At 49.9% G+C, this 25,264-nt stretch overlaps 1 protein-coding gene across 2 annotated transcripts; it reads right to left on the bottom strand.

Annotated features, from left to right (window-relative positions):
- FGD2 (FYVE, RhoGEF and PH domain containing 2) lies at positions 1–25,215 on the bottom strand. 2 transcript variants are annotated; one of them, XM_023512964.1, is made up of 16 exons: positions 25,001–25,215; positions 21,886–22,084; positions 19,414–19,497; positions 18,658–18,806; positions 15,897–16,053; positions 15,545–15,683; positions 14,955–15,013; positions 14,593–14,739; positions 13,794–13,886; positions 8,133–8,212; positions 8,022–8,052; positions 7,507–7,599; positions 6,498–6,629; positions 2,259–2,405; positions 1,033–1,179; positions 1–682 (listed from the first exon to the last, which is right to left on the bottom strand). In XM_023512964.1, the coding sequence occupies exons 1-16, from the start codon at positions 25,066–25,068 to the stop codon at positions 467–469; spliced, it is 1,941 nt and encodes a 646-aa protein (XP_023368732.1). In that variant the 5' UTR covers positions 25,069–25,215; the 3' UTR covers positions 1–466. The 2 variants fall into 2 exon arrangements, with proteins under 2 accessions (XP_023368732.1, XP_003789202.1); XM_003789154.3 differs by having other exon boundaries at positions 19,414–19,494.
- Between the last annotated feature and the right edge of the window lie 49 nt (positions 25,216–25,264).

The following is a 25,264-nucleotide window of genomic DNA, read 5'->3' as shown; positions in this document are numbered from 1 at the left end:
CTTAAAAAAAACAACTCAGACTAGACTAAATTAAATCAGAAACCTCTGGTGGTATTTCAATACAGGCATTGGTAATTTTTAATTTTTAAACTAATTTATGTATATGTTCTCCACCTGCATATTTTAAAGCTCTCCAAGTGATACTACTGAGCAGTCCTGGCTGAGAACCACACTGGGTGACCAACAATCCTGGGCTACCTGGGACTGTCCTAGTTTTAGCACTAAAAGTCCCTTAGCCCAGGAGGGCTCTGGGCAAACTGGGATACTTGGTTGTCCCCTTCCCAAAAAGGAATAGACTCATATTCACTGAATCCCCAATCAGGACATATGGTCAGGGCACAAGTGACTAGAACTGATTATGTGAAAGCACAGCTTGGAGTGTCAAGTCACCAAGGCCCCAGGGTCAGGCTGTGGTAGGAGCCAAGCTGAGTGGGAAGAGGTGGGCAGGGGGGCAGCTGGCTGTGGCTCAGTCAGACAGGTCCCCATCATGGGTCTTCTCGGGGCTCCAGCCACTGGCCGCCCGCTCCATGGCCTTCACCCAGCGATCCCTCAGCTCCTCGGTCTCAGCCTTGAAGGTGTAGAGCTGGCCTGACTGTTGCAGCTGGAAGACTCGGGCGTCCCCCTGGGTCCCAGTAGTTACCTGGTAGCCCAGCAAGGGGATGGAGGTGTGAGCCCGCATGTCCTAAGGGGAGGAGAGAGTGGTAGGCTGCTGTCCTTCTGGTCAGCACCACCGCCCCGGACAGCCATTGTGAAGGTAACAGACACATGTCACCACTCATACCCCAAACCTTCATGAAAAGGGGTGAGCTGGCAGGAAAGCATCGAGGAAGGAGTGAACTGGTCGTTCCTGAGGTTAAAGCACTTGTGACATGGAGTCTGGGCTCAACACTGAAACCTACTAATCCCGTGGGACTCAAGGGTACCAAGTCCTCATGGGGCCTCAGTTTCCTTATCTGACATATGGGGCCAATGATACTCCCTTCCCAACACCCCTTGTGGGAAGGCTGAGACCTGGGCAGAGCAGGGCCTTACCTGAGGGGCAGCATAGACATAGAGCACAAGGGGGTCATCCCGAGGAATCACACACCAGCCTCGGGGGCCACTCTTCCCCCACTTGTCCCCAGCCAGCTGCAGGAAACTGCACATCAGGTTCCGGTCAGGCCCTGCTGAGGACCCTTTCTAAAACCAGAAGGAGGGACTTATCAGGGAACAGAGCATCCACCAAGTATCAGACATTGGCCTGGGGCCTCAAAAATCACCATTTCTAATCTTGCAGCAATACTATCAGGTGGTGTTATTTGTCCCTGAGGCTCAGAGGTCCCATCCTGTGTCTGTGGTCACACAGCTGGCCACAGGCAGTGCTGCAGTCAGACCCCAGCCAGCCTGTTGTGCCCACAGGGAGGACGAGCACCTGGGAGTTGCTCCAGGAACAGAAAGGGGCGAGAAGGGGCCAACTATTGTCAGGAGCAGTCTGTGTTGCCTAGTGGACAGGATGGGCTTGGGCAGGGACTGGGCATAGAAGGATGGGGAGGATTGGAAAGGGACCATGTCTGTGGAAAGAAACCAACTTGAACCTGGGATCTTCTCTCAGCTCCCAGGGCCAGTGAGATATCAACCTGGCCTTCGTGAAAGAGGGGCAGCAGGGTTGTGGTAATTGATGCTGGGCCGGTTGACATGGTATCTGTGGTGCAAAGCTGAACACAGCTGACACCCCATCAGGGAGCTGCTCAGTAAGGCCCCAAGGGTAACAGAAAGAACATCTGTGCTGAGATCAGAGAGCCAGCTCCTAACTTGCTGTGTGGTCTTGGGCAGGTCACTTCTCTGGACCTGGGTCTCTATGGGCTAGGACTAGTTGGTCCCTGAAGTCCCTTCTAGTTAGAATGGAGTCTCCAATCTGCCTGGCCTAGAGCCTCAGTATCCCCATCTGTAAAGTGCAATCAGTGACACCAGCTCTCTTCACCTCCTGGGACTGCTGGGGCAGGGCATGGGGATATGAACAGGAAGCATCCAGAGGAGCCTCACTATTATCAGATGGGGACAGAGAGGAGGACAGAAGAGCCTAGAAAACAGCCTGCAGCCAAAAGTTGCTTCTGTTTGCTGACAGGCCCAGCACTGTCTGGGCAGAGGGGAAGAGGCTGGAGTCTGTGGGCAGAAAGAGAAGGAGGGAGCAGGAGCTGTGTGACCAGCAAGTGGTGATCTCTGGACACGCACTCACTGAACAGAAGGGCGGATTATGGCCATGGGGATGGCATCCTCACCTCCAGGATGCCTCGCCTCTTGTCATCCTTGTCCTCAGGGAGCACGTTTCCGGTGAGAAAGGTGTAACAGGCATAGCAGACTCGGTTGGGCTTGTTGTCATCATATTTCAGCTGTGCCCGGTAGTCAGAGCACTTGGCACATATGACCTGACAGAGGGCACACAGGAGGGACTTGGGCTTGAAATGAGGTATAAGAGAACCCTCTGCCTTGGCCAGGAGGTGGGGGTGTGAGAGCAATCAGGGGCAGGAGGGAGGAAAAGAAACCTTTGAGAATGGAATGGATATAGTGTGGGGCTGTTCCCCACACTGGCAGAGGCCTACCTACTGGAGGCTGGGGTTACAGGGGGAGCTCAGGCCCCACTGCCAGGCCCTTAACTTCTCTCCTCTCCATATCTCCCTCTCAGGAGGGCAGCTGGGACCCCCAGTGGCTTGCCCTTCACTTTTTAAGTGCTTGCCCCTTTCCCATCTCATCTGACTCTCCTAATGTCCCCTCCAGGTAAGCCACCTGCCACTGGGGCCATGCATCTCCCTGGCAGACAGGCCTTCCACAGCAGGGCAGGTCTTTAATGTTTCACAGTTTAGCTTTAGGATTCATCCAAACTTTGCATTATGCTCCATCACAGAGTCAAGTGTATTCTATTTTTTTTTTTTTTTTGAGACAGAGCCTCACTGTGTCACCCTCTGTAGAGTACTGTAGCATCACAGCTCACAGCAATCTCAAACTCTAGGGCTTAAGCAATTCTTTTGCCTCAGCCTCATAAGTAGCTGGGACTCCAGGCACCTGCCACAACGCCTGGCTATTTTTTTGTTGTAGTTGTCATCATTGTTTAGCAGGCCCAGGCTGGGTTCAAACCGCCAGCCCTGGTGTATGTGGCCGGTGCCCTAACCCCTGAGCATGGGAACCGAGCCTAAGTGTGTTCTAATATGAAAGTAATGGGCTGATTGTTTTTGCCAGGAAGATCTGGAGCAGGGCCCATCTCCAGCCCACCATGGAGAGGTGCATGTAGATCATGCTGTAGAGGCTGAGTAAAAGCAGCCCAAGAAGATTCTAAGAGACATGGGGTGCTATAAGATGTGACTTCTGAAAGACTGGGGTGTCTCAGAAGAGGCTGTGGGCTTGGAAATGGAGGGCTGAAGTGAGGGGTGGAATTTATCAAGCAGTGCCAGCTCTCTGGGGGCTTGTCTATGCACCTAGCACAATACATCACCTGGGAGGGACCTGAGGAAGCTGACCTGGGCCTGCCCCACCCTCTCAAGGATTCCCGTCTGGCAGGCAGGAGAGACAGAAACTGGCACCTGAATCACCGAGAGGATGACTCACGGGTTCACCACGCACTGAGTCTGCACAGGCGTGAGAGGCCACACCGTGAGGACCAGTGCACCTCACACAGCCCCACATGGGACTTCCACTACCTTTTCTTTTTTTTGCCTGAGAGATTTAAATTTTTAAATATAATTAGCATTTGTTTTCTCTTCTACCATCTTTTTACTTTGAAAAATTTCAAACCACAAACAAGTTGAAAGAATAATACAATGATGCCACACACCAAATCTACCACTTGTTACCATTTTTGCCATATTTACTTTATCTCTTTATGTGTGTGTGTGTATATACATATTTTACTAATCTGAGTAAAAATTACAGTCATCATGGCACCTCACCCTGAAAGATGTAGCTGGTAGCTCCTAAGGGCAAGGACACTCCTCTACCTTCTCTTAATGGCATGGTCACACTTGGGGAAATTTAACATCAATGCAGTATTATCCATTCATAGCTCATAATCAAATTTCCTTCCCCCAGTGGTTCCAATAACTATCTTGGTAGCTTTTCTCCCCTATCCAGAATCCAAGCAAGAATCATACATTTTATTTATTTATTTATTTATTTATTTTTGAGACAGAGCCTCAAGCTGTCACCCTGGGTAGAGTACTATGGTATCACAGCTCACAGCAACCTCCCACTCCTGGGCTCAAGCAATTCTCCTGCCTCTGCCTCCCAAGTAGCTGGGACTACAGGTGCCCACCACAACGCCTGGCTATTCTTTGGTTGCAGCCGTCATTGTTGTTTGGCGGGCCCAGGCTGGATTCAAACCCACTAGCTCAGGTGTATGTGGCTGGCACCTTAGCCGCTTGAGCCACAGGCGCCAAGACATACATTTCAGTTAGTTGTCAGAGTATATCTTAAGCTAGCAGGCAGATACTTGGGAGTTGTTATTTTTTGTGACTCTTTGAATTTTTTTGCTACTGTAAATAATCTTTTAGAAACTACTTGGAAAGTTAGTTGCAAGTGTGAATCAGTTCAGCTCTTATTCACAGATGTGCATCACCAGAAACAGTAGTTAATCCCTTTCTATTTGGCTTTGGGATGTAACCCATCACTAAACACCTGAATGTAGGTGTGTCCCAGTCCTAGAAACTTACTTTGTGTCCTGATTGCAATTTTACACATTGGGGACACCTCCCTAACTGGCCCCAACCTGTCTAGCTGGACTCCTCCTACCCCCTGGAGGTTATTAAAGACTAAGGTTGCAAAGGGTTTCTCTGCAGAGTGAATGGAGGGGAGTGTGGTGTCAGCAGAGAACAGCTCAAGTCCAGCAGATGCAGAATTAAAAAGCAAAGCAAGAATCAGGCCTGTGAATTCTAGCACTCTGGGAAGCTGAGGCAGGTGGATTGCTTGAGGTCAGGAGCTGGAGACCAGCCCGAGCAAGAGTGAGACCCCCATCTCTACTAAAAGCAGAAAAATTAGCCAGGCGTTGTGGTGGGTGCCTGTAGTCCTAGCTACTCTAGAGGCTGAAGCAAGAAGATCACCTAAGCCCAAGAGTTAGAGGTTGCTATGAGCTATGATGATGCCAGGGCACTCTAGCCAGGGAGACAAAGTGAGACTCTGTCTCAAAAAAAAGAAAAAAGAAAAGAAAAGAAAAGAAAAAGAAAACAACAAAAAGGGTCGGGCATAGTTGAGCCTGTAATCCTAGTATTCTGGGAGGCTGAGGCAGGTGGATTGCTTGAGCTCAGGAGTTTGAGAGCAGCCTGAGTAAGAGCGAGACCCCATCTAAAAATAGCTGGGCATTGTGGTGGATACCTATAGTCCCAGCTACTCAGGAAAATGAGGCAAGAGGATCACTTGAGCCTAGGAGTTTGAAGTTGCAGTGAACTATGACACCACAGCACTCTACCAAAGGTGACAAAGTGAGACTCTGTCTCAAAAAAAAAAAAAAAGGTAAAGCAAGATCTTCCTCTGATAAGCAGGCCTGGGCTAATGAGAGGGAAAAGGGGAGTGGGCACTATTCCTCCTCTATAAGTGGAGGTGACTCAGTCCTGCTAGGTGAGCCCTGCCTGAGCTATTGGAGGGATGGGAGGAGAAGGGAAGGGAAGGAGAGAGGGTTTTTGCGTTGAATCCTCACTACCACCCTGGAAGTAAGCATTATAATCCCATGGCATAGAGTAGGAAACTGAAGTCTGAACCAGGCAGGTAGAGTTAGTGACAGAAACATCAGGTGCCTGGGTGCTAAGTACATGCCTGTCAGCTGAGGTGGGTCAAGAAAACAGGATGGTAAGGGTGGGTGGGTCAGCATGTAATGGGCCTGGGGCTGCTGAAATAGTGGTGGAAGTCCTGAGAGGGCTGTGGGGTTTGGCCTTACCTACCCTGGAACTGGAAACCATTTCATAGCTCTGGGTGTGGGTCTTGGGAAATGGTGGTATGAAAGCAGGTGAATTGGCTCGGCGCCTATAGCTCAACTGGCTAAGGCGCCAGCCACGTACACCTAAGGTGGTGGGTTCGAATCCAGCCCGGGCCCGCCAAACAACAATGATAGCTGCAACCAAAAAATAGCCAGGCGTTGTGGCGGGCGCCTGTGGTCCCAGCTACTTGGGAGGCGGAGGCAGAAGACTCACTTGAGCCCAGGAGTTGGAGGTTGCTGTGAGCTGTAATGCCACGGCACTCTACCCAGGGGGACAGCTTGAGGCTCTGTCTCAAAAAAAAAAAAAAAAAGAAAGCAGGTGAATTAATAGAGTTAGCTTCAGGGGATGTGTTCTGCAAGTTATTTAACCTTTCTGAGCCTCGTTTTTCCATCTATAAAATGGGAAAATGGCACCCTCTGCTTCAGAGCTGTGCTATTGGGTTGCATCTGGATGACATAGCCAGAGCTGGCCAGGAGGGAGAGAGCAAGGCCTCAGCTGGGGTTGGGGGACAGAGGCCTTTGTGGGACAGGTGGAGGCAGGGGTGCTGGTGAAAGTACTCACATAGCCGCAAGCCCTGCAATGGTGGCGCCGACGCATCAGGGGATTGAAGGGCTCCTGGCAGCGCATGCACATGGTCACCATCTTGTCCCGGACCCACTGTGGTGCCCGGAGGCCCAGCTCCTCAGACTTCAGCTGTGGGATGAGGGGAATTGAGCAGGTGTGGATACTTCATAACCTTTCACTCATTCTCTGAGACCCCTGGCCTCTGCCCACCTGCTCATGGCAGAGATTCTGTGTCTTGGGTTTCCGGGGAACTTCCACACAAGACTGACGAAATGGACAAAGACCTTATGATAGGTTAGTTACCACCACACATTACTTCTATTTTGCAGGTGAGGAAGTAAAGTCCAGAAAGATCAAGTGACTCAGCCAAGTGAGATTAGACATTCTTCCTAAACTCCACTCCCACCCACCTTCCACACCGTCCTTGTTTTTTTTTAAGAGATAGGTCCTTGCTCTGTCGCCCAGGCTGGAGTACAGTGGTGTCATCGTCCTAGCTCATTGTGGCCTCACATTCCTGGGTTCAAGCCATCCTCCTGCCTCAGCCTCTCAAGTAGCTGGGACTACAAGTGCCCACCACCACACCTGGCTAAGTTTTATATATTTCTTTAGAGATAGGGTCTCACTGTGTTGCCCAGGCTAGTCTCAAACTCCTCCTGGCTTCAAGTGATCCTCCTACCTTGGCCTCCCAAAGTGCTAGGATTACTGGCATGAGCCACCACACCCAGCCCGCTTTCCCTCAGTCTTATATGTCTCAGATACTTTCAAACTCAAAATCCTGCAGCTGGAGTTTATATATCACAGATATGAAATCCTTCCCCATGATAGCTGCATATAGAAGCTCCCAAAGGAAGTTTTACTCATGGGAAAATATTGGGCATTCAGCAAGTTGATGTTGGGGTGGGAGGGCTTTCCCTGGTCCCTTAAAGTTACTCGTGGTGGGTGACATTCTCTGTCCCTCCAAGCAGGCCTGGTAGAAAACACTATTTGGTCTGGAGGCTCCATTTACCTCCTGTTCCTGGGTGTCTCCCTCAGGCCCCTGGCCTGCAGCCTTGAAGGTTTCATTCCGCCTCTCGATTTGGTCAATGGCTGCTTGGCAGGCCTGGGGTGGAGAGAGCGAGGAGGGTTGGGAGGCTTGCAGGGTGGGACGGAGGGCGTGCCCACGTGTCTGTCCATCCATGCATTTAACAAACATTGCTCAAAGCCTACTGGTTGCCAGGCACTGGAGTCTAAGCACACATAGGTTGTTTGAAACTGTTAGACTCAGATTGCAGATATAAAAACTGAGGCTCAGAGAGGTTAAGTGATCTGCTGCAGGCTGCCCAGGTAGGCAGTCAGAGGCAACAAGATTTGAACCCAGATCTGACTCCAAATTACCACAGAGAAACTCCAGAGGAAGAGCAGAGAGCACTGGGCATGCTCAGGTAGATGTTTGCACATACAGAGGCACATGTGCACACACACTCACATGCAAACACACCCCTCCCTCATCGACAGCCTGGGAGGCCTGGAGCCTTCGCATACCTGCATCCAGGAAATCATTTCCTCTCGGGACCTGCTCAGAAAGTTAACACAGGTGTTGAGTAGAATGACCCCTCCCAGTTTCCCGCCCTTCCCAGCCCCCACATCCCTTACCGGGCTTGCAGCTCCAGGGTGCGCTGCTTCCCCGACACCAGGAAGGAGTTGGGGAACTCAGCATCAGTCAGCTCCCGCACCTGCAAGAGGAAGGAGGGAGGCCACCGGTTCAGACTTGTCATACCCCCCTCAGGCACAACACTATGGAGTGGAGGGAGGTAGACTGTGCCCAAGGGACAATTCAAATTTAAGGTACAGGGATGGGGGCTTGCTCACCACTTCCCTAATTCTGTAGAGCCAGACAAGTGTGCCTGCAACTGGGCCTCATGTTCCAAGCACATGAGACTTACAGTTCCTGGAATTTTAACAGCAGCTAAGTTGGCCCAGTGTAAGGTAGAGGTGACAGTTCCTGACAATGGATTCACCAAAAATGGAAATTGGATTTCAAAACTGGATGAGTATATGAAGGTTCATTGTACCATTTTCTTGGCTTAAAAATGCCCTTAATAAAAAGTTAAGGAAATAATCTTCACAGCAATTTTGGGAAGTAGATAATACCATCTTTATTTAGGAGATGAGAAATGGAGGCTCAGAGAGGGCAAAAGACCTGCCTGAGGTCACACAGCATCTAAAGGGCAGAATAAGGATTCCAACTCAGATTTTCAGTCCTAAATGTAAGGTGGAAGAACATTTATTTTCATCCCACTCCCAGAGTCCTATAAGCACAGACCTCTTCCAGGCAGTGTGGAGAGAGATTTGCCAAGGGAACCTCAGACACAGGTTTAGAGCTCAAGAGTCTCTGTGCAAGGGAACTTTGTTGCCATTGAATCCATCTGACACTGGAGCTCCTCTGCTGCTTCCCTGCCATGTGGTGGCCAGGCCTTGGCAAGTTTTCAGGGCTATCCAGCACTCTCCAGAGAGCACTAAGCGTGAGCACATCCTGCCACAGGTCCGGCCTAGACCATGGCTCCATAGGCCAGTCTTTCCCTCTAGAAGGGGCCCGATGTGATTTGGACTCAATATCCTTGGCAATGGGGAGAATTCTCTAGTTTACAAATTAAAGAGGTCATGTGGAAAGAAGTGTTTGGGGAAAACCACCCCAGGAGCTGTGTGTAAAGGATGAAGGCTGGATCTGGGCAAAAGGGACAAACTTATAGCCCAAAGGCCAGTTAGGAAGTGATGCCACAAATGGCCCAGGCTTGCCTCTGAATGCCCTGGAGAGAGAGTAAAGAGGTTTCCAACTGGGTCAGGGGGAAGGGAGAGGGAAAAAAAGGCAGAAACCCAAGGTTTACAGTCCAGAAGGCGGAAGAAATATGACGCTTTTCACAGAAAAAGGGGAACTGAGGGAGCTCCTGACCTGAGGGTCCAAGATGCCCCTGGGATGTTCCCACAGAGGCCTCTAGCTCTCCATTAGGTTACAAGAGGACAATGTCCCAAGTCCTGCCATGCTTGAGAAAGTAGTCGCAACTATTTTCCTCGGGTCTGAGTCTATTCAGTCCCCTGCTAGTCCATATCGTGCCTTTGTGTTAATTAGAAAAGGACACCCTTCCTCAAAACACTTTACTGACATCTGTTGGCAAACTGGCATCATATCCAGATTTTGTTGGAACAAGACATTTGACTGCCATCTGCCGGACAAGTCTAACTATAAATATACAATTCATAATAATGTTAATTTGCAGTCTGCTGTAGATAGTACCCTCTTACATGAAGTATCCTTGTGTAGTGCACAACCTGCACTGCTGTACATGGAGCCCCTGAGTACGTATGCTGCACTCCTTTCCCCTTCCCAGACTGCCTCTGTGCAAAACAGTAAGACCAGTCCAGACCTTAAGCAGAATCAGCTGCTGCAAACTAGGCCTCCCTGATACTCAGGAAGGGGAATGAGGGTCATAGGTCAGTGGGAATCATTATGGTGGTCGAAGGTTAGACCTGCTACCAAACATCAAACTAAGAAAATGGTTCCCACACAGACCAGAGTAGGTCAAGAGCTCTGCACCTGCCAAGCTGGTGCAATCCAGGAGAGGGTGCTGTGTGGCCGTAGGAGTGTCAGACACATTTCCCAGGACTGGAAGAGGCCAAACATCTGACACACTCAGGCTCGTCTGTTTTCTCTTTATGACTCTGTTTGGGTCTCTGTATTTCTTGGCTTTTTCATCTGTCAATCTCTTCCTCTTTTTCTATGCCTGGATCTCTGACAGTAATTTGGCAGGGCTACTTGCCATTTCTTGTAGCTCTCTATAAATCTGCCTTTCTCAGTCTCACCCACCAAGGACTCCAAACATACAAGCCTGTACAACCCTGACCTAGAAGACATTCTGGCCACTTCAGGGTAGAAAGCTAGATGCCCCTGTGGGGGGAGGGATCTGCACTCCTAAAAGACCTCAATCATCTCAGATTTGGGGGGTGGGCTGTGAACCCCCAGAAGATGCCTAGGTCCCCCAATTAGCACTCATCACCCCCAGGCTATGCCCAAATGCTAGGCAACTACAGTTAAGAGCAGGGACAATGCTCTCCTGCTGGGGTCTCTGTGAGACCCCAGGGCTCAACTCCTGCCTGCAGCTCCCTCATGGGGCTGACGGGGGTGTGGAGTAGGGAGAGAGGGGTTACAAGATAGGCTAGACCAGAACTCTGCTGCTTCCAGCCCGGGCTCTAAGGACATACCAGGACTCAGGAGCTATCAGAGAGGATGGTCAAGAAGGTTCTCCTGCCATTTCCCCCACCATGCCTGAATTCCATCATAAGCTTTATCCCTCTGGGCCAAAGCCTTACTAGAAGATGACATGGCATGACAATTCAATACAGGGCTCTCAACTCCATTGCACCTGAGTCTAAATCCTGGTTCAGTTGCTCAGACCAGGATTTGCCATGTGAACTCCACGCAAATGACTTAAGCTAGAAAGGTTTTCCAGGGCCTTTGTTTTCTTACTTTTTAAAAAGGGATTAACTATAGATATACAGGGTCTGATAATTAAGTTTGTGAACTCATCCTATTAAAAGTGCTACATACATCATTGCTGAATATCACTACAGTCACCTTTGAAGTACTCCTGGTTGGAAGCTATTCACCAATACAAGGGCCTAGTCCACACTTCAAAGCAATTTTGGGACTCTTTCTGGAATGGTCATCAGAGCTGTCATCATTCAGCACTGTTCAACAATAATGGACACCACTTAGCAAGACACTGCCATACATCAACACAAACACAGCTTAAGACACTGATATACCAAGGTTATGGGACTTTATCGATTTGTTTGTATAGTGCTGCCAGTGTAAGTGCATGGCGGCATGTTCATGAACTTAACTGTCAGACTTCATATGATGGCAGCTCTGATGGTCATTCTAGAAAAAAAGTTCTGAAATTGTTTTAAAGGGATTAGGCTCTGGAGTTGGTGAATATCTTCCCAAGGGGAGTACTTTGAAGATGACTGTAGTGAAATCTGACAATGAGATATGTAGCACTTTTTCTAGGATGAGTTCAAGAACGTAATTGTCAGACCTCATACTCACCCACAGCTAAACAGTACAAGGTTATTCTCATTTGCATCAACTGACAACAGAAAACAATCCAAATATCCCTCAGCAGAGGACTCAGCTGAATCAATTACAGTTAACATCCACACAGTGGATATTATGAAACTATGTAAAAGGATGTGACATTCTAAAGTACATATCTCCAAAATTTGTAGTTAATTTAAAAAGCAAAGTGCGAGCTGGGCATGGTGGCTCACACCTGTAATCCTAATGCTTCAGGAGACCCAAGCAAGATTGTTTGAGGCTAAGGAGTCTGAGACTCCATTTCTTTTTTTTTGTTTTTTTGAGACAGAGCCTCAAGCTGTCCCCCTAGGTCATGTGCCATGGCTTCACTGCTCACAGCAACCTCCAACTCCTGGGCTCAAGTGAGTCTCCTGCCTCAGCCTCCCAAGTGGCTGGGACTGCAGGCGCCCGCCACAACGCCCAGCTATTTTTTGGTTGCAGCCATCACTGTTGCCTGGCAGGCCCAGGCTGGATTCGAACCTGCCACCTTAGGTGTATGTGGCTGGCGCCTTAGCTGCTTGAGCCACAGGCGCCAGGCCCTGAAATCCCATTTCTACAAAAAAATAGAAAAGTTAGCCAGTTAGTGGTAGGTTCCTGCAGTCCCAGCTACTGGGAAGCTGAAGCAGTAGGATCACTTGAGCCCAGGAGTTAGAGGTCACTGTGAGCTGTGATGACTACACTGCACTCTAGCTCACATGACAGAATGAGACCCTGTCTCAGAAAAAAACTAAAAACAAAAAAATATATAATAATAAAAAGCAAAATGCAGGGCGGCACCTGTGGCTCAGTGAGTAGGGCACCGGCCCCATATACCAAGGGTGGCGGATTCAAACCCAGCCCTGGCCAAACTGCAACAAAAAAATACCTGGGCATTGTGGCGGGGGGTTGTTGTCGCAGTTACCAGGAGGCTGAGGCAAGAGAATCACCTAAGCCCAAGAGCTGGAGGTTGCTATGCGCTATGATGCCATGGCACTCTACCAAGGGCAATAAAGTGAGACTCTGTCTCTAGAAACAAAACAAAGCAAAATGCAGAAAAGTGTATAAAGTATGTCATTGCTTATGGTATAACGTGAGGAAACAGTACTGTATGACTGTATATGCAAAGACTAGCTCTGGGAGGACTCAGGAGAAGTCAAGGCTGCCTTCGGGAAGGAGAACTAGGGGATAGAGTAGGGAAGAGAATTTTCTTTTTTTTTCTTTTTTTTTTTTTTTTGAGACAGAGCCTCAAGCTGTCTACATGGCTGTAGAGTGCTGTGATACAGCTCACAGCAACCTCTAACCCCAGGGCTTAAGTGATTCTTTTGCCTCAGTCTCCCAAGTAGCTGGGACTACAGGCGCCCACCACAATACTTGGCTATGTTTTGGTTGTAGTTGCCATTGTTTGGCAGGTCTGGGCTGGATTTGAACCCACCAGCTCTGGTGTATGTGGCTGGTGCCTCAGCCGCTTGAGCTACAGGTGCTGAGCTGGAAAAGAATTTTTGTCATATATACTTTTTATATTGTTTGATTTTGGAATATGTATTATCTATATTTTTAAGGCATAATATTAAAATTATTTTTAAAAGATAAAAGGAAAAAATCCAAGGAATAATAACAGCCGCTCCATCATAGCTGTTATGACGATCTGATGGGATGCCACAGGGCTCAGGAGACTGCACAGTTACTGGGCACTGCTATGGACTGCTGCTGTCCCTGCTCATTAGCGTCATTTCTGGATGGGGACACACACAGCCTCATTTCTGGATGGGGACACACACAGCCAGCAGCTCAGCTGACAGCTTAGACCTAAGTATCAGACCTGCAGTATCAGCGTCTCCTGGGAGTGGTTAGAATGCGGGATCTCAGGCCCCACCAGGCCTGCTGCATTAATAACATGCCCAGGGAATGTGTGCACACATTGAAGTTTTAGAAACAGACATGTAGACAGTAGGGAAAGCAGAGAGAGGCTGTGCTGTGCTGTGGACTGTCCCCCACGTGGGCCAGGCCTATGGGAACCTGGGAAGAGCCTGTGCAGGAGGGCTGCAGCCTGCATGGGAGAGCTCTAACTTTTCCATCCCCATGTTTGCTCAGGACCTATGGAGCTTTAGTCGTCTAATTGAGAACCTGGGTTGGCCCCTCCTGCCATTGCCCATGTGTACTCTCACTTTGGGGGTGAAACCCAGTGGTGGTTGGAGGCCTCTCACCTTCATCCCTGCCACGTCGATGCGGGTCCTCACCTGGAATTGGGCGCCTACCTGGATGACCCTGGGCACGCAATAGAGCAGCATGTTGTTGAACTGTGGAGACACAGACATGAACGGGCAGGCAGGGGCAGGGCAGGAAGGATGGCAGGTGGCTGCCCTGAGGGGGCGCTGAGCACCTCTGGATTTCCCCTCCCCTCTAGCCATACTCTGGGCCACTTCATAGGATGTAACAGGTGATATTTAAAGTAATGAGGACGGGGTTGTCTAGCCTCCAACCCCACTGGGATAGCCAGTGAAGAGATACCCTTCCTGTGGGCATCAAGGGATTATTGCAATAGCAAACCTTAGAAACCTACAAGGCCTTTCTCACGGGGCTCACGGGTACAGGGTTTACGGGGGGTTGTAGCTCCCTCACCCGCACCTCCAGGCAGGACCACTTTTCCAGATCTCAGGGGAGCTCATGGCCTCTTCTGTGTAATCCCAGGTGGTATTCCTGGTAGCCACCCCTATTCCTTCCTGCTGTGTACCCTCTAGAGCACAGATTAATGCCACAGGCATTGGAGCCAGATTGGATTCAAATTCTGACTTTGTGGCTCCCATGGGTTGGAAATCCCTGAATTACAGAGGCAGCATATGACTTGTCCAAAGTCACCTGAGCGCAAAGCAGAGAAAGACAGAAAGGCAGGCTCTTCCCTGTCCCTCCTGCAGTAACATACAGAGGCCCAGCAGGCATCACCGGGGCCAGAGTAGTTCATGGACTTCCCTCCTCATTGTGGCCTAGGGCTCCCAACACCCTTACCAAGAAAAGGTAGCGTTCCAAGGGGTCACTGCGGCGGAAGGAGATCTTAAGGACCGGACCCTCTCGAAGGAGGGTGTTGGAGGGGTCTACTATGTCATCATCAAGGCCTAGGCGCTGGTACACTTCCCACAGGTCCTGCAGCCGCTCCTGGGGGGGAGGGGGTGCACCATCAGCCAAGGCCAGGCAAAGATCACCTATTTCTGGAAGGTTTGCCTTGTAGGGACAAGGACAGGAGTGTGAAAGTGGGGCAGGAGTTGTGGTGGGGCAAGGGGCTGGGTGGATACAGCCACCAGGATGTATAGGGAGAGGCCGAGATCTGCTGGGAGGAGGGGACAAGGTATGGGTACAGGCCGGGTACTCACCATCTCGGTGATGGCTGCATTAGAGTGCTGAGCTGCCGAGAAGATCATATCCAGGGCTTCTGAAGAGGGGCAAGGTCAGAGTTAGCCTTTGAAAACTGGGGGCTGGGGGCTAAGGTAGGAAGCCCTTGAGGCTCAGCAAGGGCCTCAGGACTTGCGACGACAGCCCCCAGGAATGGTCCTGCCAGTGCAGCCTGGCTCTTGGAGTGGCCCCAGGGAGGACAGGGTGGAAGCCACTGAAAGGCAGCAATTTGGTGTTTGGCCTTGGGGCTTCTCACTGTTCCCAACCAGAGACAGACCCAGGGGGGTAAAGTGAAAGAAACATGGGCTTTGGAATCATATAGGCATGAGTTCAAATCCCAGCTCTGCTCTTTTCTGGCTGTGTGACCTTGAGCAAGCCACTGAACTTCTCTGGGCCTTAAAGACCTCATCATCTGTAAAATATGGCTAATGGTATGGATAATGTCTGTGAAGTACCAATGATCAATGTTGCTGACTGATGGTCTTCCCAAGTATTTTTGCAGGAGTTCAATAAATATATGGGAATGGCTGAGGCCTCTCCAGCCCCCTGGGACCCTTGGGGGTGTTCTCACTCTGGGCATCGGCCTGGTCTGGGGCCTGGGCTGGCAGCTTCTGGACATACTCCTTGAGCAACAGCTCGTAACGTGGAATTCTCTGTACTGGTTCCAGCATGTGGTGCTGCAGGGTCAGGCTGCCTGAAGCCTCGCTGCTCTTAGGGAGGGATGGAGGAGTGACAGGAGGAGGATGAGAGAGGGGAAGGGCGAGTCAGACTGCCCACAAGGGTCAGGGGAGTGGGCGGGGTGGGTGGGTACTACAGCCATTTGAAGCAGTTGAGCCTGGAAGATGATCAAAATCACTCAGGGAAACTAAGCCACCGCATGCTGGAGGCGGTGGTGCAGGCTCTGGCCCTCCCTGCACCCTTACCTGGATGCGAGTGATAACCTCCTGGAAGGGGGGAGACTTCTCTGTCCAGGTGGCCAGCAGCTCAGCAGCCCGCTCAAAGTTCTTGACATACTCACTATACATCTTCAGGAATGGGGCCAATTTCTGGATCACGTCACCAATGCGGGGTGTGACCATCCTGTCAGAGAGGTACCCAGGTACCTCAGCATGTGATCTCCTCTTTTGACTCCAAGCAGGGCCAGGTTAGACCAGGCTCCCTGACCCCCACCCATTTCCTCTGCACTTCTGGGTGCAGGCAGGGGCAGGCTGTCATTCTCCCAAGTTTGTGCCTCTCTCCTCTTAGGCTGCGAGCACCCCAAGGGCAGAGGCTATTCTGGTCCACTGATAGGCTTCTCCCACAGGCCCAGGGGGATGCTGGGTCCACAACATGGGTTTAGTAACTACCCGATGCTTGCTTACATAACAATAACAAGGACCACATGCCCAGCATTGCCCCAGACACACTGTGTGTCTCATTTCATTTAATTCTCACAACTTTGAAGGTTGGGACAGTTGTTAGCACAGGTTAGAGATAAGAAAATGAAGAATCAAAGGGGTAAGAACTTATTCATGATCATTCTGTGGTAAGGCCTGAAGGTCATTGAACTGAGAGACTATTGTCACTCTGGAGCTGGGTGCCTGGGTTTGATTCCCTGCTGCACCATGACCCAGCTATCTGTTCTTGGGAAAGCCACTTATCCTTTCTGTACCCCAATTTTCTTTTCCTCTTTTTTTTTTTTTGAGACAGAGCCTCAAGCTGTCCCCCTGGGTAGAGTGCCGTGGCATTACAGCTCACAGCAACCTCCAATTCCTGGGCTCAAGCGAATCTCCTGCCTCCGCCTCCCAAGTAGCTGGGACCACAGGTGCCCACCACAACGCCCAGCTATTTTTTGGTTGCAGCCGTCGTTGTTGTTTGGTGGGTCCGGGCTGGGGATTCGAACCCGCCACCTTAGGTGTACATGGCTGGCGCCTTAGCCGGTTGAGCTATAGGCGCCGAGCCCCAATTTTCTCATCTAAAAAAACTGGGATGATGAGAGGCAATCTTATAGTAATGATTTTTTTTTTAATTTTATGGACAGACACAGTGACTAACACCTGTGATCCTAGCACTCGGGGAGGCTGAGGTGGGAAGATCTCTTGAGCTCAGGAGTTCAAGATCAGCCTGAACTGATCTCTGCAAAAAGTAGAAAAAAATGGCTAACAAACATATGAGAAAATGCTCATTGTCCCTAATTATTAGAGAAATGCTAATCAAAACCACCCTGAGATACCATCTAACCCCAGCGAGAATGTCCTACATCACAAAATCTCAAAACTACAGATGCTGGTGTGGAAGTGGAGAGAAGGGAACACTTTTCTACCACCGGTGGGTCTGCAAACTAATACAACCTTTTTGGAAGAAAGTATGGGGAACCCTCAAAGAACTCAAGCTAGATCTTCCATTTGATCCTGCAATCCCATTCCTGGGCATCTACCCAGATGGAAAAAAAATGCTTTTACTGTAAGGACACTTGCACTAGGCTGTTTATTGCAGCTCAATTTACAATCACCAAAATGTGGAAACAGCCTAAATGCCCACCAACCCAGGAATGGATTAACAAGTTGTGGTATATGTATACCATGGAATACTACTCAGCCATTAAAAAAGATGGAGACTTTACATCCTTTGTATTAACCTGGATGGAAGTGGAACACATTATTCTTAGTAAAGCATCACAAGAATGGAGAAGCAAGAATCCTATGTACTCAATTCTTGTAAGAGGACAGTTGATGACCTAGTACACGGTGAGGAGTAGGGGAAGGGGAGAGCAGAGAGAGGGCAAGAGGGAGGAGGGTGGGAGGTCATGGTGTGTGACACACCTTTTAGGGGTAGGACACAATTATAAGAGGGACTTTACCTAACAAATGCAATCAATGTAACCTGGTTCTTTGTATCCTCAATGAATCCTCAACAGTAAAAAAAAAAAAAAAAAAGGAAAATTAGCTGGGTGAGGTATTGCACGCCTATGGTCCCAGCTATTCAAGAGGCTGAGTCAGGAGGTTTGCTTGAGCTCAGAAGTTTGAGGTTGCTGTGACCTAGGTTGAGACTATGGCAACTCTTATTTTTGAGACTTTTCTTAAAAAAAAAAAAAAATCAAAGCCCAAAAAACTAAAGATAGTTTTTAAAAGTAAATAATTACAATTAAAAAATATCTTATTATAAAAATTTTAAGCAATTATTCCATCACTAGGTTAAACAATTACTAACATTTTTCTTTGCTAAAGATTTTAAAAGACATCCCAAACTTTATAGCCTTTTTTGGCAAAATATATAAAGCAAGTAATCTCACCACTGAGTGTTTTAGTGGTCATCTCTGAAAACAAAGGGGATTTTTTGCTTAACCATGATGCTGTCATCACACAGGGCTGATTTAAATATCGAGTGAATTAATAAGTGCAAAGTCTACAGCCAGGCATGTAAGTAACCCTTAGCATTGGCTATTCCCATGGCCTCCTAAGTCACTCAGCCTAGCTCCATCCCTCCCCCCAGGAGGCAGTACTCCTCTCCCCCCACACACCCTTTCACACACATGCTTCTGGGAGATGGGGTCTTTCTTCCAAGTCCCTCACTGTGAAAGGAAGAGACTGTCCTGACCACACAGCCAGGGCGTGGGCCTAGCAGGCTGAACCCAGTGTGCTGGAGCTTCCCCCTTCAGTTGCCCAGGGCTGCAGATGGGGCCTCAGGGCTCCTGGTGGACCTCACCAGTCATCCAGGCGCCGCTGCAGCTCTGGGAGGAAGAACTGTGCATGGAACTGGTAGATGGAAGAGATGTTGGAAAAAATGATCCTGACCACTTCTTCGGGGAAGGCCTTGCTGCTGCGAGCCGTCCTCAGCAGCTCCTGGAAGAACACCTACAGCCACCACCATCCATCACCCTCTGTGGGGAGAGGGAGCCACCCACACACCTGCCCAGGGGAATAAGGGGCCCTCCCCAGTTTACATAATGCTTTCACCTTCCTAATCTCCCAGCATCCTAATAACAACCCCAGGAAGATAAGCAGGGAAGATTGCCATTTTACGTTCTGGCCACTTTAGAGATGGGCAAACTAAGGCCTAAAGATGAAGGGCCTTGGCTGAATGCTGGCAGCTGTGAATGTCACAAATGGGTCTGTGGCGGTCTTGGCCTTCACTAAGCTGAAACTCCTTGCACTGATGCTCAATGATTAACTCTTTAGCCTTAACAAAGTATGAAGAGTGAGATAATGTTGATAACAGAAGACATGCTGCGGGGGGCCTGGCAGGACAGGCTGATATGTGCTCTTCTGTGCCTGAGGCCCTCTAGGGATAACAGAGTGGTGCTACAGGGCTACACCTTGATTCTACCCCACCCCCAGCTGCACAGGGCTGAAGGGCTAAGGCTTCCTAAAGTCAAATCCAGGGGTCCTAACTCAGCTCTGCTGAGGTGGGTGGGAAGGCAGAGCAGGGTTGGGGCTCAGAGGGGGTACCCTGGCCACTGGCCTGGTCTAACAGGTGAAGGCGAGCCACGTAGGCCTGTTCTGTCTCCAGAAGCTCTTGGACGATCCTCTTCTCTTCAGGCTCCTGCTGGGGGGTTGTGGAGAGAGAAGAAAAAGAAGGGAGGAACACCTTTAGTCTCCTCTGATAGGGACCTTGGCTCAGTTTCCAAAGATTCCCAGTGAAGCGTACCTCTTGGTGTTCACACCCTGTTGCAGTACACCTGGGCTGGCCCTGATCTGGCCTTCATGGAGAATGGGGCAGAGTGAGGCTGTGCCAGTCCTAGGCCTAAGCCTTAGGAGGCCTGGAAGCTCCCCCCTGTACTCTCTTGGGAGCTGTGAACCACCACATCAAGAAATCTGGTTGTGGGGTGTGGGAGTCATTGTGTGTGACACACCTTTTGGGGGTGGGACACAATTATAAGAGGGCCTTTACCTAACAAATGCAAGCAGTGTAACCTGGTTCTTTTTTTTTTTTTTTTTTTAAATTTTATTTATTTATTTATTGCAGTTTTGGGCCAGGGCTGGGTTTGAACCCACCACCTCCGGTATATGGGGCTGGCATCCTATTCACTGAGCCACAGGTGCCGCCCCTGTAACCTGGTTCTTTATACCCTCATTGAATCCTCAACAATTAAAAAAAATAAAAAGTCTGGCTGCTCTGATAAAGAGACTCACGGGCAGGCCATGTGGAAAGAAGAGGCTTGGAGACCACATGGAGAGAGAGAGTAGGGGCCCAGCCACACCAGCCTCTCTACAGTCTCTGCCCAAGTACCAGGCTTGTGGGATGAACTATCTTGGGCATTCCAGCCCCAGCTACCATCTGACTGCAGCTACTTGAGAGACCCTGTTAGAGACTGAATTGTGTCTCCTCTATAAGTTCATTACATTGCAGCCTTAACTCTCAGAGTAACTATATTTAGAGATCAGCCCTTTAAGGAGGTAATTGAGGTTAAATGAAGCCATAAGGGTGGGGCCCTAAACTGATATGGTTGGTATCCTTATAAGAAAAAGTGACACCAGGGATGTGCATGCACAGAAAAAAGGTCAAGAAGGGCACAGTGAGAAGGTGGTTGTCTGTAAGCCAAGAAAAAGACCTCCCCGGAAGCCAAACCTGCCAGCACCTTGATCTTGGATTCCAACCTCCAGAACTGTGAGACAATAAATATCCTTTTTTTTTTTTTTTGAGACAGAGTCTCACTATGTCGCCCTTAGTAGAGTGACGTGCTATCACAGCTCACAGCAACCTCAAACTCTTGGGCTTAAGCAATTCTCTTGCCTCAGCCTCCCAAGTACCTGGAACTTCAAGTGCCTGCCACAATGCCTGGCTATTTTTTTGTTGCAGTTGTCATTGTTGTTTAGCTGGCCTGGGCCAGGTTCAAACCTGCCAGCCTCGGTGTATGTGGCTGGTGCCATAACCACTGTGCTACTGGCACCAAGTCAAGACAATACATTTCTGTTTAGTGGTATTTTATTATGGCAGCCCAAGCTGACTAGCACAGTCTCCAGTGAGACCAATAAAGAGGCTGCTCAGGCTCAGCGCCTGTGCCTCAAGCAGCTAAGGCGCCAGCCACATACACCTGAGCTGGTGGGTTCAAATCTAGACTGGGCCCACCAAACAACAATGATGGCTGCAACAAAAAAATAGCCGGGCGTTGTGGTGGGTGCCTGTATCCCAGCTACTTGGGAGGTGGAGGCAGGAGAATCACTTGAGCCAAGGAGTTGCTGTGAGCTGTGATGCCAGGGCACTCTGCCCAGGGTTATAGCTTGAGGCTCTGTCTCAAAAAAAAAAAAAAAAAGAAGCTGCCCAGCACTATCCCAGTAAACCCACAAAATGCGAGAAATAATAAACTGTTATTATCCAGCCACTATGTTTTGGGGTGGTTTGCTATGTAGTACTTGATAACCAAAGAACACTACTATGAGCACTATCCCCACTTTTCAAATGAGGAAACTGCGGCACAAAGAGGTTAAAGGCCTTGCCCAAAGTTACAGTTAGTAAGCAGGAGAGCTGGGACAAGGCCCCAGGGAGCTTGGATCCAGGAGCACAGCATCTTGCATTCTAATCCTTGAACTCTACAGATGAGGAAACTGAGACCCACAGAAGGGAGGTGGCCTGCTCAGGATCAGACCATATTCCAAGGGCATGAAAACTGCCACTTAGATCTCTGTGTCTAGTTTGGCATCGTGGCCTCCTCCAGTGGGTGAACTGAGGCCTTGAACAAGTTCTTTAAGCTGAATTTCAATTTTCTTGCCTAAATAACTCCCACAGTGAGGGATATATGAAGTAAAGCAGCAGGGGGCACAGCGGACAGCTGATCAAAGGCTGTCAGTGGGGAGAATCTAGCTCCTAGCTGATGTCTGCTTATACAAGACTCCCACCTGGGGGACTGCTGGCTCTGACCGGGACAGACTGTGTGATGAGATCAATGGAAAGCCACCCACCCAGCTTCCCACTTCTACCCCAGTCATGAGGCACCTGTGTCCCTGGCCCAGGGCAGGTCCCAGGGTGGCAAGATTTCCTCCAGGCCCCACTGGACAGCTTGTTCTTCAGGGAACTCAGGTACCTCCTGCTGACTGTCCTGGGCCCAGACTCCAGGGTCTCCCCGACATCAGGATTCTCCCATGGCCCTGGCGTGTGGGGAGGCCTATGGGCTCTGGGCACTGCTCCTGGGGTCCTGAGAATAGAACAGATCTGAAGTTTTCCTGTCTAGAGAACAGGCACATCCCTGGAGGGGATTTGGGATGACTGGTGTGAACCACTGGTGTGCAGGGGCCCCAGCAGGCCGGCTCTCTGTAGGAACTTGCTAAGTAAGACTTCTACTTCTTTCCTAACACCTTTCTTGGAGGAGGCTCCAGTCTACAAAATGAGTCAGCATGGATTACATTTTATTCTCCAGGGGAGAATAAATGCAGACACATCCAGGAACACTGCCTCTGCACATGGAGGTTTTTAAGTGGTTCCCCCATATCACCCTCACCTTTGGACCTCACCTCAGTTTCTAGTTTCTAGATTAGTAACCAACACACCAAGGGAAGGTGAGAGCCATAAAACAATCTCAAGTGAGAGCACAGCAGCTAATGCTGGGGCTTTCCAGTGAGAGCTATGCTCTCCTCGCCTCCAGGTGACCAGCCTGGGAGCAGATTCCCTTTTCTCTCAGGGAGGGACCTTAATAGGGCAGCTTTGTCACCCTGTGTACTGAGTCTGCAAGCCAGTTAGAGTCTTTAGATAACAGAGGCCACTCTCATTGAATATATCCAACAATTTGGGCAGTGCCCATTCCCCTTGGTGTGGAAAGACTTGTAGTGACAGTGGAGGGTAGGCATCCTTACGAGAAAGACAGGCTAGGAAATGGAGGGCTGGACAGATATAAAATCTTCAAACTTGAAGGGAAAGGTTTCCATTACCCCCATTTTTCAGCTAAAGAAATTGAGATACAAAGAGGATCGGTAACTTGCTGCTCAGAAATGGCAGAGGTGGGAGCCAAATCAAACTGGCTCCTGAGGCTTCACCCTGAACTATCCATCTCCATTTGAGTAAAGGCGAAACATGTCCAGAGAGTCAAAGTGACTTGCCTCAAGTCACAGTTGGTTCATGGCAGAAAGAGAATTAAGGCCCAGTGCTGGCCTGCTGCTTCCAGGTTTTCCCACCACTCCCTGGCACCCCAGTCCTCGGTTCCTCAGCCCACATGTCTGCAGCTCGTAAGAGTAGCTGGTCACAAGCTTTTTGTTCTATATTTAGTTTCAGGTTCTGCATTTCTCCCTAAGTGCCCTAGGCCAGCTTCTGTTTTCTCTTCACCCCCAGTTTCAGATCAGCTGATCTTTTAGCTGATCTCACAAGGAAGCCCAGGCCAAGGCAGCTGACATGGGGCCCCCCACTCTGTAGGGGGTAGCTCTCCCTGTCCTGACACCACTTGCTCTAACCTCACCTGGTCTAAGGGCTACCCCTCCTGCCAGGGGTGCTGCTGGGCAAGGCACACAGGCCAAGGAGCTTCGCCAGTGTGCTCCTACTCTTTGCCTGGTGAGGTGAATGAGGTGGTGCCCCTGCCCCACACGCAAGGGGATGGTGGGTCAGGAAGGCGGCATCTAAGAGCTGTCCTCGGTGCTGAATAGGACAAACTTGGCAAAGACCCTGGGAGAGGCAGAGTAAAGTTACCCTGCTCAGGAAGCTGAACTGTCCTTGTAGGTCCACATCTATGCCACCTTCACTGTGAAGGGCACAGGATGATTTGCCTGCCCTAAGTGCCTTCAACACAGCATCTGGGCCTTTTCTAGGACATCTACTGCCCATGACTTTGTATCATGGTTATCACGTGAGCTAAGCATTCAAAGACAGAAATCCTTCACCTGGATCCTCTATGATTCCTATAGGGTGCTGTGCTGTGCAGTACACATCCTCTGTTCAGGACAGAAGCATTCTTCCCCTCCTCCAGCTGCTGGTAGTATTGGCGGCTAACAGGTTAACAGGTTATTGGCTGAGTCCCTCTCTGAAAATTGTTCTTTTGAAGAGAGCTGCCTCACCCAAAGTGTAATGTGCCTCACACGCAGGCACAAGTACCCAGCTCTTTGCCTCCACGGAAATAACTGAGGGCTGTCCCAGCTCCAGAGGTTCCTGGGACAGGCTGAGGCCTCTGTTGCAAGGGCACTGCCATTCAACTTCTCCTTCTGCCTAGCCCTGATTCACTCACCTGCAGAGATGTTCTCCAAAGCTCTCACTGATAAACCTCCTGAGGCAAATCTCTATCTCAGAGCCTATTTCCAGAGAACCTATCCCTAACACAATCCTGGGCTCCTGGGCTTAAGAAATACCTGCTGCATGTATTAATGTTCCTGTCTCTCTCTCAAACCCTGCCAGGGCCACCAATGTCCTCCACACATCTGGTGCGCCCTTTTCCCTTCAGACAGAAGCCCCAGCATTGTCTCAAACCACATGAACTTAAAACACTGGGCATCCTTATCTCTCTGTGTATCCACTTTCTCATCTTTAAGATAGGAATAGAACCCACCCCCATTAGGCAGTTTCGATGACTAAACCAAGTAAGTAATGACATGAACTTAGAGCAGTGGTCCATAGATAAGCTGACGCTGCACCCCAATTTGCCCTACACAGTCCCTCTCCACCCGCCCAATTTTAATGGCATCCACTTTCACTTTCAGCTAGGTCCTCCTTGAGTGATAAATTATATGGCTGTCCCACTCACAGGGAGTAAATGCTCCGTGGTAGCTACTGTTTCCTCCAGGTGCTCACAGGCACTGGAAGAATCTGCGTATTATCTGCTCACGTTCACTCACAACCGCACTCATCTGGACTCTTCCCAGGACATGCTGGCCCTCAAAACTCTGCCTGGCTCCCAGCATTCCTATGCTCCAAGCAGTGTGGGTGCTGCCCAGATAGGAGGTGGTGTCCTGGGCGGGGCCAGAGAGGGACTGCACACTATGAGGCCCAAGGTGGCCCAGCCCTGTGCCTCAGCCTGAAGGCAGGGAAAGTCTGAGGTGCCAAAGGGCCCTGGCTCCTGAGGCTTCACCCTGAACTATCACTGTGGTCACCCTCACTATCACTTGTGGTGACCCTTCCCACCCCAAGTACCCGGTACCTGCTGTTCTCAAACACAGTCACCAGGTTGGGCACAGATGCCAGCTTCTCCTCACTCTCTTTCTCCATCCTGCAGGGCTTCACGTGACCCTCAGCTACCCCCAAAGCAGGGAGGAAGGTCTTCCTCAGGCACACTCGCCCACCCCAGCTTAGGGTCACAGATGGACTAAGTCCTCCCAGTATCTGCTCCCATCTTTCCTGAGGACTCAGCAGGCTGGGACCTGATTTCAGAGTGAGGAAAGAGGAAGTGGTCCCAGAGCCACAA

This window comes from Otolemur garnettii, unplaced genomic scaffold (assembly GCF_000181295.1).
Source record: "Otolemur garnettii isolate 467f Iridium unplaced genomic scaffold, OtoGar3 scaffold00031, whole genome shotgun sequence".
NCBI classification, from domain to species: Eukaryota; Metazoa; Chordata; class Mammalia; order Primates; family Galagidae; genus Otolemur; species Otolemur garnettii.
Note: the sequence above shows the minus strand (reverse complement) of the source record. Positions and strands in the feature narration are given on the sequence as shown.

Excerpts from the sequence above, each read along its gene's own strand:
- FGD2 (XM_023512964.1), bottom strand. The coding sequence starts at position 25,068 with ATGGAGAAAGAGAGTGAGGAGAAGCTGGCATCTGTGCCCAACCTGGTG. Across the intron at positions 18,807-19,413 it reads GCCTTCACCTGTTAGACCAG|GTGTTCTTCCAGGAGCTGCT; the intron begins GCCAGTGGCCAG and ends TGGTGGCTGTAG. Across the intron at positions 683-1,032 it reads ATGTCTATGCTGCCCCTCAG|GACATGCGGGCTCACACCTC; the intron begins GTAAGGCCCTGC and ends TCCTCCCCTTAG.